The sequence below is a fragment of the Thunnus albacares genome, chromosome 7 (assembly GCF_914725855.1).
Source record: "Thunnus albacares chromosome 7, fThuAlb1.1, whole genome shotgun sequence".
NCBI lineage: Eukaryota > Metazoa > Chordata > Actinopteri > Scombriformes > Scombridae > Thunnus > Thunnus albacares.
This window is the reverse complement of record NC_058112.1, coordinates 30654778-30678955: the sequence shown is the minus strand read 5'-3', so window position 1 is coordinate 30678955 and position 24178 is coordinate 30654778. Positions and strand designations below refer to the sequence as shown.

Sequence of the window (24178 nt, the reverse complement as noted above, 5' to 3'; positions counted from 1 at the left end):
TAGAAGATAGAGGATATTTTGGGATTTGCAAGAAAACATCATAAATCTGAAAGACTGAGCAGTAATTTAGAAGGAAACTGTATTTTAGGAGCAGGAGGGAAACTCATCAGTTGAGCAGAAATCAATAACCAATAAAAGTCGTAACAGCTCTATTACTACTGAAAGCTGACATTGATTAGTGTGTTGTTGGTGGTGTTGTTGAGTTTGACCCCTGCAGCAGCCAAAAGTCCTGCTGAAGTGTCCCAGAGCCAAAGACTGAGCCTGAACTGATGAAAAGATGAAACTTTATTGATCACTCTGCTGCGACACTGATTCACTGATGCAAGAACTCTTCGATTTAAGATAGAACGAAAGCTAGAGAGCACATAGAAGGAAAAATTAAAAAATTAAACCAGTAAAACATCTCTGCTTTGGAGTTTGAACCGTTTTGTTGTTGTTGAGTTAAAGGATGAAACAATACAGAGTTTAGATATAGAAAGAAAAGAGCTTCATGCCAGAATCAGACTACATGATATTAGCTCAATAATTCCTGAATCTGACTTGTCTTGATTTTATGTTTCACAAGAAAAGCCACCTAACAAGTCCTCCAAATTAAACGACCAAATACACTGTTTGACCTTGTGACTCCAGAACGAAACATAAGAGTGTTTTCTAATCTGGCGCGTCTATCGGCAGTAATCAGCAGGACGACATCATCTGTTTACTTTCCAAAAATGTCACACGTCACTGTTTGAAAATAATGATGTTTTATGATGTGACAACACTGTGGTTAAGGTCTGGTTAGGTTTAGGGAAAGATCATGGTTTGGGTTTAAAGGATCACTTTGTGGTGTGGGTCGGTAGAATTTAGTGGCATCTAAAATTTAACATAATATTCATGAGTATGTTTTAATTAGTGTGTAATCACCTGAAAATGAGAATCATTGTGTTTTTGTTACCTTAGAATGAGCCCTTTATATCTACATGGGGAACGGGTCCTCGTCCATGGAGGCCGCCATGTTTCTACAGTAGCCCAGAACGGACAAACCAAACACTGGCTCTAGAGAGGGGCTTTTGTGTTTTTCGCAACTTTCGTGGCCACCGTAGGTTCTCCTACACACTTTGAGGGGGAGAGAGGGGTATTCAGTTGGTTGCAATCTGCAACCTCACCACTAGATGCCACTAAATCCTACACACTGGTCCTTTAAAGGTGGATTAATTATTTAAGATTTTAGACATTTACTAATGTTTAAATGAATATCTAATATGAAGTGGTATCACTGACTCTCAGCCATACTTTGCTGCCTGCAGCCCTTCTGTTGTTATTCCGGTGCCTGGTGTCGTCAAAGTACGGTCCGTAACTCCGCCCCGCCGCCATCTAGTGGAGATTATAAAGTGGCGTGATGGATGACCCTGCAGCCACTAACCAGCCAGACTGAATCCCAAATAGTACTGGTTAAAAAAGATGGCGTTCATTTGCACAAAGAGAGCGGGACAGAGAAAGAGCTGAAACAAAGATAAACAGTTGTTTGCGATATGCCTTTTGCCTTCATAAAACCACTTTGCTAAATTAGCTTAGCTGCTAGCATAACTGTTATCTCCTCATTGTAATAGATATGTGAAAAAAAAGTAAATACGACCTCCAAACACAACATTATAAATACTAAAACTTTGTTTGTTGTATCCAGCCATCTGTAGTTTAAAGAGTGTAGGCTTAGGAAACAGGACGGGAGGGATGAAGAGTGGCTGATGCTGAGTTTATTTAGGAGTCTCACTTATGCTCCAGGTGACCTTCATCGTCATGGTTACAATAATAAACATGGTGTTAAGGGCATCATAAAATATCAATCATAAAAACTGTCCTGACTCATGGTTAAAAACAGGACACAAACATCGTTCTCCTGTAGCAAAGTCCTCTGTTGGGTTCATATGAATGTCAACATATACGTTACATACATCATCTGAACTGCACCACCGCTCCATAATTACTACAGCTGCTAGATGGCATCTGTCACTCAAACGTAACATCGCGACCTGTCTCGTTTCACCAGCTGAACGCCTTTAATGTGAAGCAGCAGCAGCAGCAGGAAACATTCAGCTCTGATACGGATGCAGGAGAGTGAACAAGTAAACAGAGAGGCTGATATCAAAGAGATGAAATGACAAACAGTAACTCGTGTGTAGGTGGACACTCTGAATCCAGTGCAGGGACGGCAGACTCCACCACTAACAGTGAAAACTATGATAGAGTATAGAGAAATATATACAGAAACTTAAAATCTTCATAAAAAGCATCATGATCACCTGATCTGACGTGGCGACTGTCTCAAAATGTTACTGATGAAGACGTTACAGATCAAATCAGATACACAGTCAACTCCTCCTCTCCTCTTTTTACACATTCACAGTCTAATCAGCTCAATTTTATTTGTAAAGCAGTTGTCCAGCCAGACACATGACAAATTGATAAGAAGTCGTATTCATAATTATCTCACAGCAAACTGACTGCAAAAACAGGGTTTTCATCTCACATTAGGGGATTTTAATTGTTAAACTCGTTCTCAAATCAACTGTCCATGTGGGTGATTATAAAACAGGCTTTTGAAAACTCCAGGAGCCAAAAACGGCAGCACTTGCAATTATTTTTTTAATGCCATTATCTTGAGATCGCGAGTTAATTTATCTCGAGAAAACAAAGGCTGATTTCCTAAGATAACAAGATAATTTAATTTAATAAGATTCATCAAGGCTGGAGCTCATTCTTTTGTTCGTTTGTTCATCCCTGTCTTCTCTTCTTCATTTCTCCCTCACGTGGACTGTTTAGATCAAGCACAAGAAGCCGTCAGGTGGCTTTTAAGGACGTATGTTGGTTTGGCTGTGACACAGATGTCATTTATAAAGGTGCTGGTAATAAAAGTGGGTGCTCATTGATCTGACATTTTCAGCTTAAATCAGTTACTACAGTTGTCAAAATGCCATCGATGCATGCTGGCATGACTCTCCAGAGACCCGTACTACGAAGCTGGATTCGAGGTTACCGGGGTTCATCACCATGGCAACATATACTGAACAGCTAACCTGCTCTGGAATCTGTCAACACCCCAACCACTGACCAATCAGATCATTCCTACAGGATCCCGACATGGACAAAAGTCCTAAGTTTATATATATTTGTATAGGTCAGTAGAAACATTTTATTGTTCCAGACTTTCTGTTTCCACTCTGGTTTTAAAACAGAGCTTCTAACAAACGGAGAGATTGTTTACGACACTAATCACATAATAATGATGATTTTAGCTGCATTTTAATTGTGCAAATCTCAGAATAACATGAGACAACTGTGTGATAATAACTGGAAATAAAAATGAAAACTTGTCTTTTATTAGACAAATAATCCACACGCTGTTAATTAGCTCCCATGATTATAAATACAACATTTGGGTCAGATCGACCTCATCAGTTATTAACTAGTTTCCCACTCTTTGCTTCAGTAGCAGAAACAATCTGAACGGTTTCTTCATCATCCAACTACATAGGAAAACATACTCACTCTATACTGAAGTCATATATAATAATTCCTACATGTATTTTAAGCCACAGCCTACTTTTATTATGTGTATTTTCTTATTCTGTTTTATGATTACAGGCTTGTTTACATTTCGTTGGCTGAATATGACTTTTTCTGTTCCTAAAACAGAAGTTTGAAGTACTTCATTCACGGTTCTGATGATGTCGCTCGTAATTAACAACCCGTCTCTTTCACATAAATGTGCTCATAGCTGGAAAACCCGGAGTTGACTGAGCTGGTTGATTTGCATCACCGGTTATCTGGACGGTCAATGTTCTTTCACATTTTATTGATCTTTTATAAGCCTATGTGGAATATACTATACAGATACTTTCATTATTCTTGTATATATTACTGCCAGGATACATTATGTACATTTGCAGTCAGTCACTTCCTGCTTCTCATAGAACTTTAATCTACATTTTTTCCTCCCACTTCATACTAAAAATCTCAGTCACCTTCATCCCTGATATTTCATTTTTATCCAAAGTTAATTTCTTCTTTGTTGTATCCTGATACTCTCTGCTACAGAAGTGTCCTGATTTCTCCCTCAGGGATCATTAAACTTTCATCTTTTTTTTTTCGGGAGGGAGCAGTTGCTCGCGTGTCTGGGAACAGATTGGATTTCCCAGCAGATTCACACAGAGTTAATAGAAACGTAAAAACTCAGTCCTCCGGTGCAGAATGATGGTTTCTCACGAGGAGACCAGACACATTTTCTTATTGACCTGTGAAAAGAAAAAAACATATGTTATGTACTTTTCAGAGTAGAGTTTGTCTCGTGGTATCTGTAAAATCTGCAGCTCGTCCTTTGTCTGCACAAATCCATTCACTTACTTTTCTTCTCTCTGCATTCTGTGTTCGGAGTCGTGTCGTTTCTGCCAACCAAATCATTTTGTAATTTATTTTCTTTCAACTTTTGGGGTTTTATCTTTTTCATACATTCCTAATGGCTGTTTTTCTTTATTTTGTCCACATTGTGTGAAGCTCTTTACTTTTTCTAATTATCATTTTTTGTAAGTTTTGATTTGATATTGATCAGAGACTGAGAGAAAACACCAAAAGTATTTTCATTTTATTTACCTTGTTTTGATCTTTTTATGCATGTTTCTCCCCTCCTCAGAACTTTAATCTTTATCTTTTCATTTCTTAATCTCCTCCTTACAGCTTGCATTCATTTGTTTTTTCATTTCTAATCACAAAACTGTCTTTTACATCATACGTCTGAATCTTTATTTTATATTCAGGGATATTTAAGAGCACCTGTTACATCGACGTCCGCTGGTTTCCGTTCGACGTGCAGCGCTGCGACCTGAAGTTCGGCTCGTGGACGTACGGCGGCTGGTCTCTGGACCTGCAGATGATTGAGGCTGATATCACCGGATACATCGCCAACGGAGAGTGGGACCTCGTGGGTAAGAGGACATCAACATTCTCTTAAAGGGGACATATTGTGCTTTTTTGTGATTTTCTGTTATTTTTATACTGTTATGATGTCAGATGTTAAATATGGTCAAAGGTAAAAATGCTCGTTTCAAAACAAAAGGACGTCAACCTGCTCTGAACGCTTTGTTGGTAAAGTTAACTCCTAACTTTGCAAACTCGTGTTTGATTGTTCACACATGCTGACAAATGTCCGTCTGTTCTGTAGCCTTTGTTGCTTCATGGGTTGTTCATGTCGTCCACTCTCATATTCCGAATCTGATTCGGGTCCAACATGTATGGATGTATCTGAGAAGTTCCCATTTCAAGTAAAGAAACTATTACTGTTTGCTTACGTAGCCTCCAGAGCCGGAGGAAGCTTCATGAAACTGACCAATCAGAGCAGAGTGTGCTCATCAGGGGGCGGGGCCTTAAAGAGACAGGAGCTAAAACGGCCTGTTTCAGACAGAGGCTGAACTGAGGGGCTGCATAAAGGACCAGTAGAAGATAAATGAGGAGTTTTTAACTATAAATCACGCAAATATATTCCAGTAGAGCCCAAGAATATAAATATAGACCTGGAAATATGCATGATACGTCCCCTTTAAAGACGAAACATGAGGCTGAAAACCTTGTTTTTTGGCATGTTGCAGCATCTTTTTTAAAAAGGACATAAGTTTGGTTTCTTTTAATCTTTTAGAACCATTGGGCCTCATGCAAGAACATTTTCATATTCCTCTCCTAAAACTCTCTTTGATCGTACGATGAGTCAGATCCAACAAACACTCTTAACTGCCTGAACTTGTCTTAATCTCTAGTTTTTGAGCCTGATGAAGGTCACCTGTTCATGAGGAGGTGAGACTTCATCATTGGCATAATCAACGCCCCTAAAATGTAAGAATAAAATATAAGGCGATGGAACCACTCCGTTTGTGGGCGAGTTTCATTCACAAGAATGCTTAAATTCATTATGGTTCTAAATCAAACAAGTGTCTCTCCTCTGTTCATGACTCATACGACAGCTCTGAACTTATACCTTTTGTTTTTACCTCAGAGAAAATTCAAAGGAAATTGAGTGCTTCTGTAAAATAAATGTAGTTGATTCCTCTTTTATTCGTTTCACACTTGAACATGTTCCAAGGTTATAAAATCCCTGAATTAACTTCCTGTATATTACATTTAACACTAATATCTTTGGTTAAAAACAGGAGCTGGAAGTGGATTAACTATAAAGTATGACGTAGTGTACGTTACACGGCCAAATGTGTGTGGACGTTTCAGTATTTCAAACTAATCTAAATTCTTACTAAAATACTTCAGTTTTAAAAATCTGTGATCTCATGGTTTGACGCCACACACACACACACACACACACACACACACACACACATCCATAATGACTTCATTAATTTAATGAGGGCTTATTTGAGACTGTTTCTGTAATCAGGGCTGGACAGATAAGCCTGGCTTCACCGGGGACATGAAGAAGAATGAAAAAAGAAGGAAGGGGAGGAAACCACTTGGTCTAATTAATCGATAACCGACAGGACATTTAATCTAATCTACTGGGCACCAAGAAGAGAAGAAAAACTCCCAAGAAAATCTTTTACCTTTTTTACAGCAAAATTAGCATAAATATGTGGGGTTTTTAAACGCTGGTAAACTCACTAAAAAAAGGTGACTTAAATCTTTTCCCTTTGCCAGTAGACGAGTTTGACTTTAGTGTGTCTCAAATCACATACTTGTACTTGTACTTACTGGCATAGTGCGCGAATTTCGACAGGGTAGTGTCGTCTCAAATCAAACACGGCTGTTGTGCACTTACCGGAAATGACGATCGCAAATTAGCATTAGCTAGCGTTAGCATTCGCGTTATCGTTCGCGCTACCAAATCATTACAGACTGATAAATTAACCCAAAAACACACTGATGGCTTATATCCGACAACAGTATAGTGGTGCTTAGTGCTAAAAACACATATATAACTTACATTTGTATAATGTGGTGATGTTCACCATAGTTATAACGTCCTCAGCCGCCATTTCCAGTTTGAAAAGCGGTCCCTCCCCTTCTGCTACGTAGCCAAGATGGCGACCGTTGAGGGCGAGAAGTGTCCATAGTTCCGCACTCAACTTTTTGACCGTTTTGAGTTGCACCATCCGGGTACTCACAGTGCACTGCATTACCCATACTTCTCATTGTGAACGCACTTATGCACTCAAAATGTTAAGTGTAAGTACAGAAGTACGCGATTTGTGACACAGCACTTCTGTTTTTTTGTCTGGTATGTCACGTTCGACGTCACAAACACGCTGGAAAACAGGGTCAGTAAATAGAAGAAAGCAGCACAGAGGTTTTTACTTCAGTCTCTCTTTCAAACTCTGCAAGTAACTTGTCTCCGTATTTCCTCTTTTCCTCGAATCAGGAGAAGCTCTGTCGCCTCGTGTTGGATACAAAGAATAAAATGGCCGTTGCACGTTGTTCCCATAGACTGTCAAAAAACACTAAATAATGTTCCTGGCTGTATATGCGCCAACATCTGGAACTTCAACGCATCGTCCACCTGAGTGTTTCCATCACTTCCGATCGGAGCTGGAGCTGATAAATACCCGTGACGACTGCGGAGTCATTTGACCCGGGAATGAACGCTGATTGTACGCTTTCCCACTGAAGACAGAAGCCAGATGTTAGCGGGTGTTGGTGGGTTATTTGTCCCGTGTGAAAGGCGCTACAGAGAGGAAAGAAGGGAAGAAATGTTGAGAAACTTATTTCACGGTTAGATGCCTGACTGATCATGCAGCAGCTTCCTGGCAAAATAAACAAATTGTTTTAATTAGTTTCTGAAAAGTTTACATTTAGGAGTTTTTCTCCCCGACAGCGACTATATTTAAACGTTCCAGCTGTTGGCCTGTGGACTCGGCCGTTAAAAACCTGGGAGCGGCGTGCAGCTGAGAGGCTGCTGAACCTGTCTGGCTGCTGCGGAGTGGAGGGTTTCATATCAGCGCTCCAATCCAGCATTAATCTGCTGGTAATTAAATCCTCCTCCTGCTGCTGCTGAGCGCGGCGGGCCTGCAGGGCGAGCAGACTGCTGCCGCCGCTGCCGCTGCTGCTGCTGCTGCTGCTGCGTGCAGCTCAGTGAACCTGAAGGCTGATTGGAGCACTGCTGCCGCCGCTGCCTGCCAGCCATGTTTATACTACCGGACTGCTCACAAATGCCAAATCACGCAACATAGCGTGACCAATGAATGACATTTATATCATCAAACTTCAGGTCTGATTCCTTTTACTGCGCTGATTTTATTATGGAACAAACACTGGGATGCCTGCGGCCCTCCGGTTTCTCCTGAGCAGATGCCACACAGTTTAATGTTTAAATAGAGCTTTAATAAAGTGATACGCACACATCTGCTGCATGTGCACTGTTTGTGTAGAAGACTCATCAGAAGCTCTGGAGATTCAGAAGTCATTGTTTTTGTCTTGTGCATCTTTAATCAAGTTGAATCAATATCAAAATAAAACTTATCAGTATTATGTTAACTAGTGATGACAGAAGAAGGTCACACTCAATGACAAGAAGTCATTTTATTTACAACAGACAAAAAAGACAAATTGTTTTCAGCCATCCAGCTTTCATCAGTGTCACAAGCCTGCAGGTCAGAATCATCTTCAGGCTTCTTTTACACTGTCTGAGATGAAAGTCAAGACGATCGAGACGATCGTGAGAGAAACAGGGTGAAATCTTCGGTCCTCAATCCAAAAACGTTGCTTCTAGATCTCAGAAACAAACCAAAAGTTTTCTGTGACTTTGCAGCATTTTCATCAGAGTGATGCAGATGTGAGCTGATGACGTGTCTCTGCTGTCACGTACCGATGATTTACCGCCATCCTTCGAAGGACGCGCTTGTTAAACGAGACGGTTTGCGTCACCAGCTGTTCCCACCTATATCCTCGCATCACGAAGCGCTGCTCCTGTCGCCTAGCAACTTTGACTGCTGCAGATGAAATAAACAATGTATTTAACGATTACTTTATTTTAATTCATTCATTCAATAAGAGCCTGTCTGCTCTCCTCTGACTGAACTGTGACAAAATAATCTGAAGTCTGTAATGTAGCTCTAATAAAAATCCAAACTGTTATGTAGCTTAATAAAATAAAAGGGAATTTAATACAGATTGATCTGTTTATATTTATCTAAATGTGCTGTATCTGTACATATGGAGCTCCAGAGGCAGCGCTGTTGTTCTGTCCAGTAAAAACATGAAGCTTCACTTTACATTCAGACAAATTAATGTGGCTACAAGTGTTAAAATTCATCTGTGAGACCAACATTTATCTTCCAAAATGTATTATATCATGGATCAAAATGCTGCGGAGACATTAGAGCCAGCCGTAAATCTTTCTCACCCGGGACGACGACATGTTGACCAGCTGATCGTCTCAGGAGTCGCTAGGCTGCTAACAGCTGAGACGACTGGCTGGTCTCACCTGGTCAGCGGCTCCTCACATCTGCAAAAATGTCCGAGCAGATTTACAAACAGGTGTTATTTGGATAAACTGACCACATATTGTGAATCTAAATTATTACTTTCTTGCCTGAAAATATATTAAAACTTCTGACAGTGAAGAAACAGCTTAGCCTGACTGAAAATCTCCACCGTTACTGCTGCCACTTGTTACGAAATGCATTCTGGGATACGTTGGGCTGTGAGGGATCCATCTGTCGGATCCTCCAGATTCAGGAAAAGAAGGCCGCCTTTGAAGAAGCCTTGGAAGAGGAACAGCCTCGGTCTTCAAATACAGCCTTTGAAGGATGCGGCTCCTGAATTGAGACAGCTGTAGTGAATCAAGTCGAGTTGCATTGTGGGTAATGTAGGTGCCAGGTATTGACACAGAAGAAGAATGTGTGTGTCTCTTGTTCTGCTGCATTGATTTTTTTCTTACTGTCCATCATGAGTCTGACAATGTTAAAGTAGCACAACGATAAATCAGCGGAGGACTCGTTTAACAGCAGGTGTGTTTACATCCACCTGTTTTTATTCACATTTTCAATTTGCACATGAAAAAAATTATGGAAACTTTTAAAAATCCTGACAAATAGTAGAAAAATGTTGGTGGTGGAAAATGCACACATGCAAAATGAAACGGAGACAGATTTAGTGAGTAAATCATGACATAGATGAAACATATGACTTACTGTTAACGTCCACTTAACGTTTCTGCTCCGCTGAAGAGAACCAGAAGACAAGTAGCGGCAAATAAAAACATCAGATCCGTGTGGAGCGATGAGGAGACTTTAACGTTACTCCAATTAATACATGAAACAAACAGAAATGTCATATTTACGTTGTTTTGAGGTTTGACTGGTGCTCTTTTTTATTACGTCATCTTGTTGTTCCCTCTTCTTCTGCAGTAGTTTAATGACCCGGACTGCAAAAATTGCGCCACCAGCTGTTTATCTTCATGAACCAACTGTGTGAGGTAGATGAGAAAATATCTTTTTAAAAATGTTGATAATTTGGGTGAACACATTATATATATATATTCATTGTTTTTTGCTGATATTCTTGAAATTTGGTTAAAATTTCCATTAAATTTGGATGGAAATCTGGCTGCACACATGAGATTGATGCCAGTTTTTTCATCTCACACTTGGAAAGAAAGCAAAGAAAGTTTATTTCCCAAGATGTTTCTAATCCTTTAAACAACAACAACATCTCTGCAGGACATAATTGGCTTTGTGGATCTCCGTGTGACTGTGCTTCAGCATCTGCTGGTCCCCAGCAGCCTGCAGATCAAAGGTCCAGTACAGAGGACGGAATCGCTGCTGCTGCACCACAGAGCTGCTGCTGGAGACTAATGATGAAGGCAGGATGGTCTTCGGTCTCAGGGGAGCTGAAGTTCTTCTGTCTGTAGCCGCTGATGAAAGCGAGTATGAAATGGAAAGAAAGATAGCAGAGAATGAAAGCCGGTTTCCTCCAGAGACGCTGTTCAGCCAATGGGCCGTTCAGAGTCAACTTAATTGAAAATCCCAGCAGCATGTTTTCCATTTAGCCCTCCCCCCCCCCCCCTTCCCTCCGACACCTACCGGAGATTAAAACCAATGTACTGAGCAATGTAGCAATGTATAGGCAAATGAAAGGCAGCCAGGCATGCTGCAGGCTCGCACAGAGGGAGGAAATAGAACCGGGGAGTTTTTTATCTGTCACCTCTCCACTTCCTCCAGTAATTAATCAGTAAAACAGCCAGAAAAATGGAAAGTGTAGCTGAGGGAGGAAGGCTCACTGCGGCCAAAAAACACAGAGTACCAGTCCGAGTCTGACTGATCGAACACGTTTCTCTATGCGGTCATTAGGGCAGTGAGACAAAAAGGTCAGTGTGTGGGTGTTTTATTTGGATTAGTTTCAGGGTCAAACTTCAACTTTGCTGAATATTATTGGCTGAATAACTGGATGAACATTATTATAATTACACAGAACCAAAAGCATCATCTCCATCGATAGGAAAACAAAATGTAATGTGTTTTTATTTACAGATAATTCTCAGTATTCTTCAGTATTTGTTGCCGTGTCAACACATGGTTGTATAAGGTTTGCTTTACAGGTATCAATAAAAAAAAATTACAAAAAAATGGATAAAAGCAACATCAGAGAATTAAAAAAACAACAGTAACAATGAACACAACTTAAAGAAAGAGCTCTGTTATAGCAATAAAGATGATACTCATCTAACAACACATAGGAGCATCATCTTCATCAATCGATCACATAACGGATCCCCTCCAAACATGGTTTAAAGTAAAACTTGATCGATAAAGTTAAAAAAGTTAAATGACCTCCTTCAAACTCACATCTACTTCTTCTCCCTCATCAATAAATCCATCATCTATAAATAAGTAAATACTTTTCATTGTCTCCTCCTTCATTGTAAAGTTCATTTTCTCAGTGTTTGTGCTTTGCATACTGGACCACGATTGGTCCAAACTTAACACAGCAGACCAACGTGAGAAAACAAACAACATCCAGCTGAGGGAACAACACGAATCAGAGTGGAGAGGGAATTTAAGTAATATTGAAAATTGAAATGGGAATATAAAACAGCTCCGTACACTTCACACCTCTACTGTGGGATGTAAAAACATTGCAGTAGTTACTACTTTTTAAAAAATACACATAGATTTAACTTATTATAGTTGTCTTCTCCGGTGAGGTGAGAGGTCCAGGAGATAGATGGGAGTCAGAATCGGTAGAAATGAGGAAAGAAAATAAAAGCTTGTGGTTATTATCCCGTCATCATGTGTGTGCTTATTTGAATTCGTCATGTTTGGATTTTTTTTTTTTTATTATTAATCTATCACCGGCGCAGACAATATGGCAACCGATTATTATTCCAGTAATAAAAACCTGAGCGGGCCTCATTACCGTCAGTCCTGTTTGGCAGGCGGCTTCACGCCTCCCTGCAGCAGCAGCAGCGGCGGCGGCGGCGGGGGAGGATTTGATTCTCTGTGAAATGTTTAAATACCTCTCCTGTGGAGGAATAAATTACATTTCTAAAACCATTTGAGGTTAAAACGGCCTCATTCCTGCAGGTCGAGCAGTCGAATGTGACTGGGAGCGAATGTTCTTCTGTGTTTAACTGGAGGGAAATGACTTACACGTCGTATGTTTTACATCTTCATCAGTTTTCTATCAGTTTTCTATAAAACACATCAGTGAAATAACAAAAGATTCCAGTTGTTTCTGCACATTTGAAGCCACTGTCATCCAGAGCTTCAATTTATCTTCTGTTTGTAATTTGCAGGAGTTTGATTAAATCTTGATAAAAAATGTTTTTGCCTTCATCTCTTGTAGGGTTTTTTTTTTTTTCTGTAATGAGCTTTCGTCAGATAAAAAGCTCTCAGAGAGCTGCAGATCATTCATTCATTCATTCACTGCTGCTTGAATCTTATTAAAAGACCGAGAAAGCTGAACACATCAATCAACTTCTCTGATCTCTGCGCTGCTTCTAATCTGTTACAGAATTGATTTTAAAACTCTGCCACTGGCTTTTTAAATCTCTAAATACGTCGTCTGATCTTCTATCAAACCTGCAGATCTCTTTGAGTTCACCGTTCTGTTGTCGAATCAAAGCTCACGTCTACTACTTTATTCTGTTGTTTGTTCTTGTCTATTGATCCTGCGTTTCAGCAGCAGGTCTACACAGGGAGATGGAATATGTTTCCTTGTTTTGATTGACTTTTGCAGCCTGTGATCACCTTGCAAGGCTGCAACTAATCATTATTTTCATCATCTATTAATTGTTTGGTCTATAAAATGTCAGAAAATGGTGGAAAATGTTCCCAAACGCCCAGGTGACCAAACTAATCCATAACCCAAAGATATTCAGTTTACTATTACTGCCTGTCTGTGTATCCATCCCTCCGTGTGTGTCAGAGGTTCCTGGACGGAGGAACGAGCGTTTCTACGACTGCTGTAAGGAGCCGTACCCTGACGTGACCTTCACCGTGGTGATGAGGAGGAGGACGCTCTATTACGGACTCAACCTCCTCATCCCCTGCGTCCTCATCTCCACCCTCGCGCTCCTCGTCTTCCTGCTGCCCGCCGACTCCGGAGAGAAGATCTCGCTGGGTGAGGACTGTGTGTAAAACTTGTGATGTTTACAAGTTTATTATTCAGATTAACACCATGTTTACACAGGAGGTGGAAAATAATTAAGTACATTTACTCAAGTTCTGTACTTAAGTGTAATTTTGAGGTACTTGTACTTTACTTGAGTATTTCCATGTGATGCTACTTTATACTTCCACTCATTTCAGAGGGAAATATTGTACTTTCTACTCCACTAATTTATTTAACAGCTTTATTTGATTTGACACAATGGATAATATAACAAGCTTTTAAAATACAACACATTGTTAAAGATGAAACCAGTGGTTTCCAACCTTTTTGTCTTTTGACGTCTTACAAAAAGCAGTGTGTAGTCGGGGTCACATTTCACATGTCTATGAGTTGTTAACAGCTCCACCAAATAGTGATTTTTCCCTCTAAACTTCTCACATGCTTTCATTTCAATAAATGTTCAAATGATCCAATATTTCAGCAAAAATCAAAGATTAGAGAAAAAGTCCAAAAACTGAAAACAGATTTGTGTATCAGAACTTTGTTTTTTCTTCTTTCCTCTCCCATTAATCATCTCACGACCCCTCAGATTTATCTGCTGACCCTTTGGAGGGGCCCCGACCCCTAGGTTGGGAACCACTGGACTAAACTAGCTAACTGTATATAAAGTAGTGTAAACTAGCTCCACCTCCAGCAGCTACAACAGTAACATGCTGCTCTAACACTGATGCTTCACTATTAATAATCTAATGATGTCATATATAATAATATATCAGTCAGAGGGACCAAACCACTACTTTTACTGCAATACTTTAACTACATCAAGCTCATAATACTTATGTACTTTTACTGCAATACTTTAACTACATCAAGCTCATAATACTTATGTACTTTTACTGCAATACTTTAACTACATCAAGCTCATAATACTTATGTACTTTTACTGAAGTAAAGTATCTGAGTTCTTCTTCCACCACTGGCGTTATGTGCAGCAGCACGTTAGCAGAACAGCAGCAGCTGGTGCTCAGTTTATGTGTCACGCAGGAGGCGTTCAGGCAGTGTTGAGTGTAGGTCTTTGGAAATCCGGGCCGCTATTTTTCATCTCTTCAGAAGTGTAAGTGGATGTTCAGATCACATGCTTCATGTAGGCTATGTCATCATTTATTTGATAAGTCTGTTTCCATTACACTTTGTTGCACTTTACTTTTATCAATACAGCATCATTTTTGCAACATTTCAAGATTATTTCAAATTATTTCATGCATTTCCACTTGGGTTTTCTTTTCATGTGCAAATTGAAAATTCAAATAAAACATATGGATGGAAACAGACCTTGAGATGTTTGCCTCCACCTCAATACAATGAAGATAATTAGACTTATTTGTGGTGAACAAATAAACTTATAAAACTATATTTTTCTGCAAAAAGGCAAGAAGATCTGTTTTTATGTTATTTGGTTGACTGGTCCTTTAGAATAAGTTTTATCCAGACAGTATTTGGGTCAGTCAGACGGCTGAAGGAGATATTCGGGCTGGATGTTCCTCCGCCGAGAGCCCTCAGATGACTGATGGCTCCGAGTCAATGCTCATCAGCTATAAAACATTCTGAAACAGGAAGTTAAAGCTGCAGGGAGGCTTCCAGCTGATGAGATCTGATAGAAAATCTTTCAGTCAAAGTTTAATTTACACACTCAGTCAAACCTGAATGTCAGAAGGATCTATCGGTCTCCACACATTCAGCTCTTATCTGCAGCGACTGTTAATGAGCGAGCGAGTAGAGATTTGACAGGAATCAAACTTATCTTTTTAAAAATTTTAAAGCAATTCTTTATTGGCTAAGTATGTTTACTCATATAAGGAATTTGACTCTGGTTTAGTCTTCAGAGAGGACAACAAGCTGAACAAAGAGAAGTGGATGAAAAAATAGATCTATACATATACAACAATATATAATGTCTGTATACAGGTGAAACCGTTTCTGTAAACCGTGAGCAGGATACAAATAGTGCAAAGGTGTGTGAGTGTCAGGAGCGCTGAAATAAATACTGAACAGGTAAAAAAGTGATAAGTTAACTTTATAACTTTATATACATACAGTAGGTGGTTATGAACAGTATATACAGCCTGCTCAAGTATATATTTAACAGTTATGGATATGGAGCTTTTTCCCTATCTTTATTCAAGAGCGTGGTATATCAATTTGAGAGCAAAATTTATTGATTCACGTTCAAATTTTGTTGCTAAGCTAACTGTGTCAGTGGCTTCGCGCTAGCAGCAGTCCGGATGGAGGAGCTGCTAACCGGCCTGAGAAAACTATAACTGTGGGTCCCAAAAGGAAGTAAAACTACAACTGTGGGTCCTTGTGACGCTTATCATTTTAATTTCTCATATAAAAAAATGAAGTTCAAGCGACCATCTCGCCTCCTCGCACGGGCGTAACCATAGAAACGTTTATGATGAAGATGACATCGTTTTCTCCTCCAGCACACCAACAGGCGGGCACTGCGCCTTGCGGCTACTATAGTAAAAATCATGGGTGCTGGTGTATAAATGAACCGTCTTTTTATTCCAAAAGTCGTAAAGAAAGCAAGGGAAGTACATTTTATAAAGCTCTGGAGGGCGGGAGTGGATGAACCCGGTTAAAGAGTACCCGCCCGTACGGGACGCTCTAAGAAGTAAAGCGAACAAGCTCGTAAGGAGGCAGGGATCATTTCATTGGTCGACACTTAACCTGGCCTTCTATTGGTTGGGGGAATTTGACAGAGTTGTTGCTCAAAAAATCCAATTATTATATATATATTTGAGTGCGAGGGCAGGGTTTTGAGGGACAAATTACAAAATTTGGACGTGAAATCAATAATTATGCTCTCAAATTGATAAACCACGCTCTTGAATAAAGATAGGGAAATAGCTCCATATATGGATGATATGTAGACATGTTGTTATACATTTTGTAACCTAAAAGATAAATATATGTAATTTGTAAGTACAGTGGGTTTTATAGTGTTACAGGGTTATTGTAATGGTGTCTGGTAGTTTGTGGTACGTTAAAAGAAAATAAGATACAGGCAAAAACTGATCAATAATACGTCTATAAACAAGTTTTATGACACACTTTAAAAGCTGATACTCAATTAGCTCTCCTTTGTGTGTGTGTGTGTGTGTGTTGAGCCTTTTTGGTTTTGTTGTTTTTATTGATCCGACTCCTTTTATTAGGACGTTTTAGGGGGCGGAGAGGTGGTGTGTAAATCTCTCACCTTTGACCTTTCACCCTCCTCACAGAGGATTGTAATGTTTGCAGAATTAAAGGTTTTTGTGCCTCGCTGGAGGTTTATCACCAGTTAAGAGTAAAACTGGAAAACATTACTATTATTATCCAATAGAAATCTCTCAGTGGTGTCTTTAGTGTGGCAGCAGGTCAAGTGAACAGTCTGATGAGGTGGATTTGTTTCCAGTCACCTCTATAAAATGTCTTTATTGTCATTTATCCTGGTGGTTTAAATCCCAGTACTACCAGTAACTACCAGTACTGAACATCTGGTCAGTGATTTATAATCACGTTCACTTTTTCTTAATCAGATAGTTTCCAGAAACAAGACATGATTTGGACGTTTTAGACGATGTTGTTGTAGCTGAACTGAGCTGAACTTTGGATTCTTTAGTTAAAGGAAAAAACAAAAGGTGTTTATAGAAAATGAATTTGTCAAATTAAGATATAAATATATACTGTTTTGAAACATCGTGAATGATCTTTTGTCTCTGCATAATGAGAAAATGTTGTTAATTATAGGGATGTAGTCAACCAAAGAAAATCTTGAAATCGTACATAATGGCGATGTAACGGGACAGAGTGCACAGTAAACACATTTCTCTGTTTAGCATCTTCAGGTTATGCTAACCCAAGTTGTTGCTAACTTTGGAGCTAACCCCTTTACTTTTCCAGCGCTTTGGGGAAACAACAGACGTGACTTTTTAGCATTTATTAACTGACACACTGTAGTCTGTACTGTACATTTACTGCCAGACTCCATTAGGTTGGGCGAGTTCAAAGTTGTGAAAACAACGGGGGTGTTTTGAATACACCCCCGTTGTTTTCACAGGTAATTTGTTAGTCTGTCCTTATCGCCGCTGGAAATAATGGATTAATCCTGGAAAGCTATTGATGTAGCACTTTTCTCATTATGAAAATAACACGGAGATTATTCAACCAACGAGAATTTAGTCGGACGAGAGCATATCGACCAACTAATCGACCAGCAGACTACAGCCCTAGTTAATTAATGTGTCTGGAAAGTTGCAAAAATGTTGATACTGAACGTACAGCATGAGTGACACGTTCAGAGACAACATAGTTCATATCTGATCTTTCAGTATAATACCAGCATTATTAACTTTTTTTATGGTTGTGTTTAGACTCTGCCAGTACTTGGTTAGTGTCCTAAACGCCGTCCTTCCACCACGACCTCTGACCTCCAACCTCCAACTTCAGTGTGATAAATAAATGCTGCTCTTAATTCATGTAAAAAAAACGTTTTCCTGTGAACGTAACTCAGGCAGCGATTACATTTACCAACGTAACAATTACAACAATTTACAACAGCAACAAACAAATGAGTAGAATATAAATGTAATTTCTAGTATCATACTACCAGTTTTGGCTCAAATTTACACCTGTGATTAGTTTTTCCAACCCTGAGATCTCATCTTCCTTCCCAGTACAGTTCAGTTTGTGATTGTTTCAGCACTGAAGCTTTAGCACATATCCAAGACCTCAAATCCTCAGATCTCCCTTAAGTTTAGTTTGCTTAACTCACATATTTAAGAAGAGGAGCTTTACTGTTCTTCTCCTGCTCGCTGATGCTGCCTGTGAGATCTCCTCCTCCTCTCTAACTTTTACAGAAATTGGCAACACAATACAGACTCATACCCTCATGTTCAGTCGAGGGAATTCATCCTTTTATCTCGTATCTTTCTTTTTTGTCAACACTTCTTCCAATTTTCTCGACTCCTGAGCTGAGCAGCTGTTCACAGAAACGTCTGCCAGACAGCTGAGGACGCTCGGCTTCATGCATGCTGCTGTTTCCAGTGAAACCAGTAAACACAACACAGTTTATTAGCAGCTGTAATTCACTGAAGAAATGCTTTTCATGACGAAAATCTAAACTGTGTTATGATAACAGTAGTATTGAGATGCTCTTACCGTACACATACCATTGATTGGTCGTTGGGGATTAACTTGAATCAGAGAATATACAGACAGCACGCTAAACTCAATGGATTCAATGGATAAATAATACATTTCTACCCTAAGGCGGATGTTAATGATCTCTTTTCTCTGCAGGAATCACAGTGTTGCTCTCTCTGACAGTCTTCATGCTGCTGGTGGCTGAGATCATGCCGGCGACCTCTGACTCCGTTCCTCTCATAGGTGAGCACTTATATCATCCCTTCATCCCCCGAGTTATCTCTCCATCTCTGTCGTCTGAATGTTACCCACATGTCTACTAGGGATGTGCAGAGATCCCAGTATTTGTATTTGTATCTGTATTTGTTAGGGCAGCGAAAATTATCTGTATTTGTATGAAACAAATATTCGTATAAAACCTCACTCTTTGTGCTTTGTGTTCAGGCACACCCCTAGTTTCTATCCAGCTAACAGGATGTAAATAAGACAACTTTGGATGTGTTTTCCACCTGGACCAGTCTAAACTAAACTGACATGAAAATACTGCAAACAAGTGTTGAATACAGCAGTAGCGGGACGTCTTACATCACTCGATCTGATGTGTCGTCGTCTCGATCACAAACAAGAGCGTTTGTGTTTCAGCTCAGTACTTCGCGACCACCATGGTGATCGTGGGTCTGTCGGTCATCGCCACCGTTCTGGTTCTGCAGTATCATCACCACGACCCCGACGGAGGACACATGCCGCAATGGGTCAGTCGCTCATCTTCTTCCTCTTTCTCCACTTTCATTCTGTTGTATGTGCTGATTTAATCTGCTGGGAGTCCAGTATGAGCTCCAAACGTCCTGCCGAGTCAGCTTTAATTAGCTTCAGGTCCTTAACGAGCTACAACAAGCTCTTAACGAGCACTGTCAGTCTCCACTGACTGGATGTTAATGTGTTTCATTTATTTATTTTAAGACAACTTGCAGCTTGAATTACTTCACACATGTAGTCCTTCTCAGTCACACACACACTAACTCCCCTACGGGAATCTCAGCAAGAGAAATTCCATTAAGGCGGAATTTAGTTTGAAGGTCAGAGCTATTACCTGGTGTGTGTGTGTGTGTGGTGTCGGGGTCAGGTGGAGGTGGAGGTGGAGGTGGAGGTGGAGGTGGGGAGGTGACTGTCCTGCTCTGTCGCGTGTTATGAATGTGATGTTCCAGCTGAGGTGTGAAGATGAAGCTGTGAGGCTGAAAGAACAAATCTGTCTCACGTTATGAAATCTGGACTCCAGCAGCTGCTGTTTGTTTCCAGCAGCTCCGCTCAGAACTGAAAGTGTTTCCATGATCTTAGATTAGAAAAAAAAAAAAAAAAAAGAATGTCCTTCCCTCACAATCAACTTATTTGTATGCATTTCTCTCTGAATTTTGTATTAATCATTTATATTGTTACACTATTTCCCTCTGTCGCTGCTAACCCGACTGTCACTCCTCGGCTCAGATTTATCTTGACAGTTCAGACACTGAACTGCCGACCTCTCAGTCTCAAGGTCGCTTCTTAAAGCTTTATGTCACCACAAACCAGTGGATGAATCCACCATGAAAAGGTAGAATTAAGGAAATATATATAGGAATATATATATATATATATATATATATATATATATCTGTGTCAGCTCTGAGTTTCTGTAGGTTTGAGTGATGAAGGAAAGCTGCAGTTCATTGTGAAATAACTGCTGCAATGTAGAACCGAGACACCTGCTTTAGTTATGAGTGAATAAACACCATCGATGATAAACACAGCTGCAGACTCTACTGTAAGAAAATATATGTACACTGCAAAGAAAAGGAAAGGAAAGGGAAGGACATGAACGGAAAGGAAGGGAAGGAAAGGAAAGGAAAGGAAAGGGAAGGAAAGGAAAGGAAAGGAAAGGAAAGGAAAGGAAAGGAAAGGTCGGGAGGGGAATCTGTAAACAAGAACAAGAAACAAATGAAGGGAGGGGAAATCTGACTACATTAAAAAGAAAAAGAAAAGAAAAGGCTGAATCCACGTGTGCAGCCTTCCGTGAGTGTCGAGATTTGTCCAAAACCACTATTCCACAAGTAAGTAATAATTAAATAATCACAACAATAGTAAGTACAATTTAGAATTTTAAAAAAACACAAATTATAAGCCATAATATTTATTTTTTATTATTTTACTGATGAGTTTTATATTGAATACATTTTTAACATCAGTACCATTAAAAACCATTCAGAGAAGTTCTTTAAAGTAGGTTACAGGGTCAGGAAGTTTGATTTATCACAGCGGACATGAGTGAGGTCTTAAGTCCCGTCTAACAGCACCTTTTATGCTCTGGCAGACTTAACGTGATGACAGTGAACACATCACGGCACATATGACAAAAATCCGCGAGAGCTCAGTCCACAAGTCTGATGGGTGGACGTTTGGATTCAGCCGAAGAAATTTAGTCACACTGCAGAGGAAAGGAGAGCGAAAGGGGGGAAATAGAAGTAAAAGGAAAGTAAAGAAACATAAGTGAAAGAAAAAGTAGAGAAACTTAAGTCCAATAAATAGGAAAGGGAAGAAATTTGTACACAACAACAACTGATCTGTGTTAAAACATCTGGACGAACCTGCTTGTTCGCTGTTTTTTGAGGGATTTTTGTTTTAACTAAACTTCCTCATCGATCTCCCTCCACGAGTCACAAGAAGTGACCGAGAGAGACTGAAGCAGTGAAGTGTCGGTGGCGGTCTGACTGATGCTCAGACTCTCAGACAGTCAACAGTTAAGAGTTTGACAGTTAAATATTTAATGAGCTGGATGTGAACTCAAACATCGGACTGTAGGAGAAGATTTCCTCTGAGAGCGGAGCAGCTGCAGATCCACTTTATTCATGCTCTATTTTTATCCGCCTGCCTGCTCCTGCTGCTGCTGCTGCTGCTGCTGCTGCACACTCACACAGACATACATACATGTCACACATGAACTCATATCTCTCTCATGTACAAGCATATTTTTTACGCATAAACACATTTCTGCATAAATGAATTTTAATCAACTTGTTTTTATGTAACGATTTCTGACTTTTTTTTTTCTTACTATTCGCTGCAAAGACAGAAACCTGCTGCTGAGTTAACGAGCATCACCTTTCTCAAGAATTATGGATTTATTTATTGATCCCCGATTAAAACTGTTTTTTTTTTATTTTGTTCAAGTTTCACCAGAAAAGCTGTACGGAATTTTTGTTTCGAACTGGAAAAGTAATTTATTTGTAGATTGGGTTTCAAATTGGATCAAAATTTCAACTTGTAACATTGTGTAACTGAATGTAAATTCAATATCTTGTGAAATTACATCCATTAAGAGAAGATATGTTGTAGACGACTTGTAAATTTCATCAGTTTATCCAAAAAAATGAGAGATTTTGGCAAATACTGATTAATTTATAGTGAAATCACTTATGTCAAAACAATTAGCGTAAGAAATATTTTAATCGCTAGAGTAAATGAGATTTATTTTTCCATATTTGTAGACATGAGGATACTCTCATACTAACATCTTTCTTCTTCTTCTTCGTCTTCCTCAGACTCGTGTGATTTTGTTGAACTGGTGCGCCTGGTTCCTGCGGATGCGTCGTCCCGGCGAGGCGAAGGTTCAACTGGCGTGTCCCAACACCGCCAAGCGTCGGCGTGGCAGCCTGTCCAGCCTTGAGCTCAGCGTCAGCCAGGGGTCGCTGCGACATCATCCCCAGGTAACCAACGGCAACCTCCTGTACGTCGGGTTCCGTGGCATGGAGGGGTTGCACTACGCCTCGCCCAGCGAACCCGAGCTCCTGTGCTCGCGGCTTGTTGGAGGCGGCGTCGGCAGCGGGGAGGATGTGCTCAGAGCAGGAGGCGGGGCCGGAGTAAGAGGAGGAGGAGGAGGAGGAGGAGGAGGAGGAGGTGGAACAGCGGGGGGCTCGCCACTGGAGGTGGAGCTGAACCAGATCCTGGAGGAGGTGAGATACATCGCCAGGCGTTTCCGCGGGCAGGATGAGGAGGAGACGGTCTGCAACGAGTGGAAGTTTGCTGCTGCCGTGATCGACCGGCTGTGTTTGGTGGCGTTCTCGCTTTTCACCATCCTCTGCACCATCGGCATCCTCATGTCGGCTCCCAACTTTGTGGAGGCCATTTCCAAAGACTTCTTCAGCTGAGGACGAGGAGAAGACGAGACGACTATATTTTTCTTATTGTCAACAAATCCCACGAAAACACCCAAACCAACAAACCATCTCTCTGAACTTTTCTCCTTCCCAACCTTGTGTCTCTCAGCTCCAAGCCCATTAGTCCCTACAGAAGATATAAATCTTTAAAAACACCTCAGAAATGTTTAGTTTTCTGTTTAAAAAAGGCTCAGTAGTTTCCTAAAACAGCTGTCCACTGTAGATTTTAACAAACAGGAGGGAATATTGCATTTATTGGAGACTGTTTTCAACAGCAGATTAATCCACATTGGGTGCTCTAGTTAGTATTTCTGGCAGCAGGATGGTGTGTATAGGATTAAGTAAAAATAAATTACAGTGTGTGTGTGTTCATGGTAATGAATGGATGTCAGCCAGTGCAACAGTGTGGTTCATTGATGTGTTTTTAAAGATCCTGTCTAGACATGTAATTATGATGTATAAAGATGCTCTGCTTGGAACAATAATGTGTCTGTTATGGTTTTTCTGCAAAAAAAAAGCATAATTACCACTTAAAAATCCTTAAAATGACATTCTCCCTCATTAAAAATTACAGAATCTCTGAATATGCAAATGCTGTATATTCATAGCGGCACGCAGCAGTGCAGCGGCTTCTCTGGCTTCGGGTTATGGTGTAAAGAGTGTGAGAGATTCTTCTCTTAATGTGAGTAAGTGTGCAGATAACAACCAGCGCAACTAGGCCAAGAAGGTACAGCCCAACCGAACTTCTGAACATTATCAACAACTTGCCTGCTTCACTTCCACCGAAGCTTAGAGCAGCACTCAGCAGACTGCAGCTCCTGAGGACACGATGCCCCGCAGCAGCAGACTGGTGTAGCAGACTATGACGGCTCAGAGGCAAGAAGAAGTAGAGTGCATGGAAGCAGAAGAGGGGTTAGCAGGCTGGTCTGTTAACCAAGCTGAAAGCTAACAAGACCAGACCAGTCATCCTCTCTCTCTGGTCAACGTTTGCTCACTGGATAACAAAATGGATCTGATTCGACCGAGACTGAGCGTTCATCAGGAGATGAGGAGCATCAGATGTGAATATCAGTATTTATTTAAGCTGCTGTCTGCAGGTCAGATTTCATCTCTGCTGCTCAGGGTCAGTAGAGTCCCAGGCATCACTTAACTCCTTCAGATTGACAGAAAACACTTCAGAAAATGGACTGTGGACACCAGTGGTCTCCTTTAACTGCTTCAGG

At 40.3% G+C, this 24178-nt stretch overlaps 1 protein-coding gene and 2 long non-coding RNA genes across 4 annotated transcripts in view; 2 read left to right on the top strand and 1 right to left on the bottom strand.

Annotated features, from left to right (window-relative positions):
- LOC122986274 (neuronal acetylcholine receptor subunit alpha-7) overlaps positions 1–23437 on the top strand; it is a 55286-nt gene extending 31849 nt beyond the window's left edge. For both annotated transcript variants that reach the window (XM_044357446.1, XM_044357447.1), the window contains 5 exons: positions 4794–4961; positions 13399–13593; positions 18925–19011; positions 19411–19520; positions 22341–23437. In XM_044357446.1, coding sequence (XP_044213381.1) covers positions 4794–4961; positions 13399–13593; positions 18925–19011; positions 19411–19520; positions 22341–22946 — 1166 coding nt within the window. In that variant the 3' untranslated portion in view covers positions 22947–23437. The remainder of the gene's footprint in view (positions 1–4793; positions 4962–13398; positions 13594–18924; positions 19012–19410; positions 19521–22340) is intronic.
- LOC122986275 lies at positions 8526–9974 on the bottom strand. The gene is made up of 3 exons (XR_006404278.1): positions 9588–9974; positions 9374–9475; positions 8526–8960 (listed from the first exon to the last, which is right to left on the bottom strand). It is a non-coding gene; the product is annotated as an uncharacterized LOC122986275 (long non-coding RNA).
- On the top strand, positions 9912–13368 carry LOC122986277. Its single transcript, XR_006404280.1, has 3 exons — positions 9912–9980; positions 10380–10447; positions 10692–13368. It is a non-coding gene; the product is annotated as an uncharacterized LOC122986277 (long non-coding RNA).
- Positions 23438–24178: the final 741 nt, after the last annotated feature.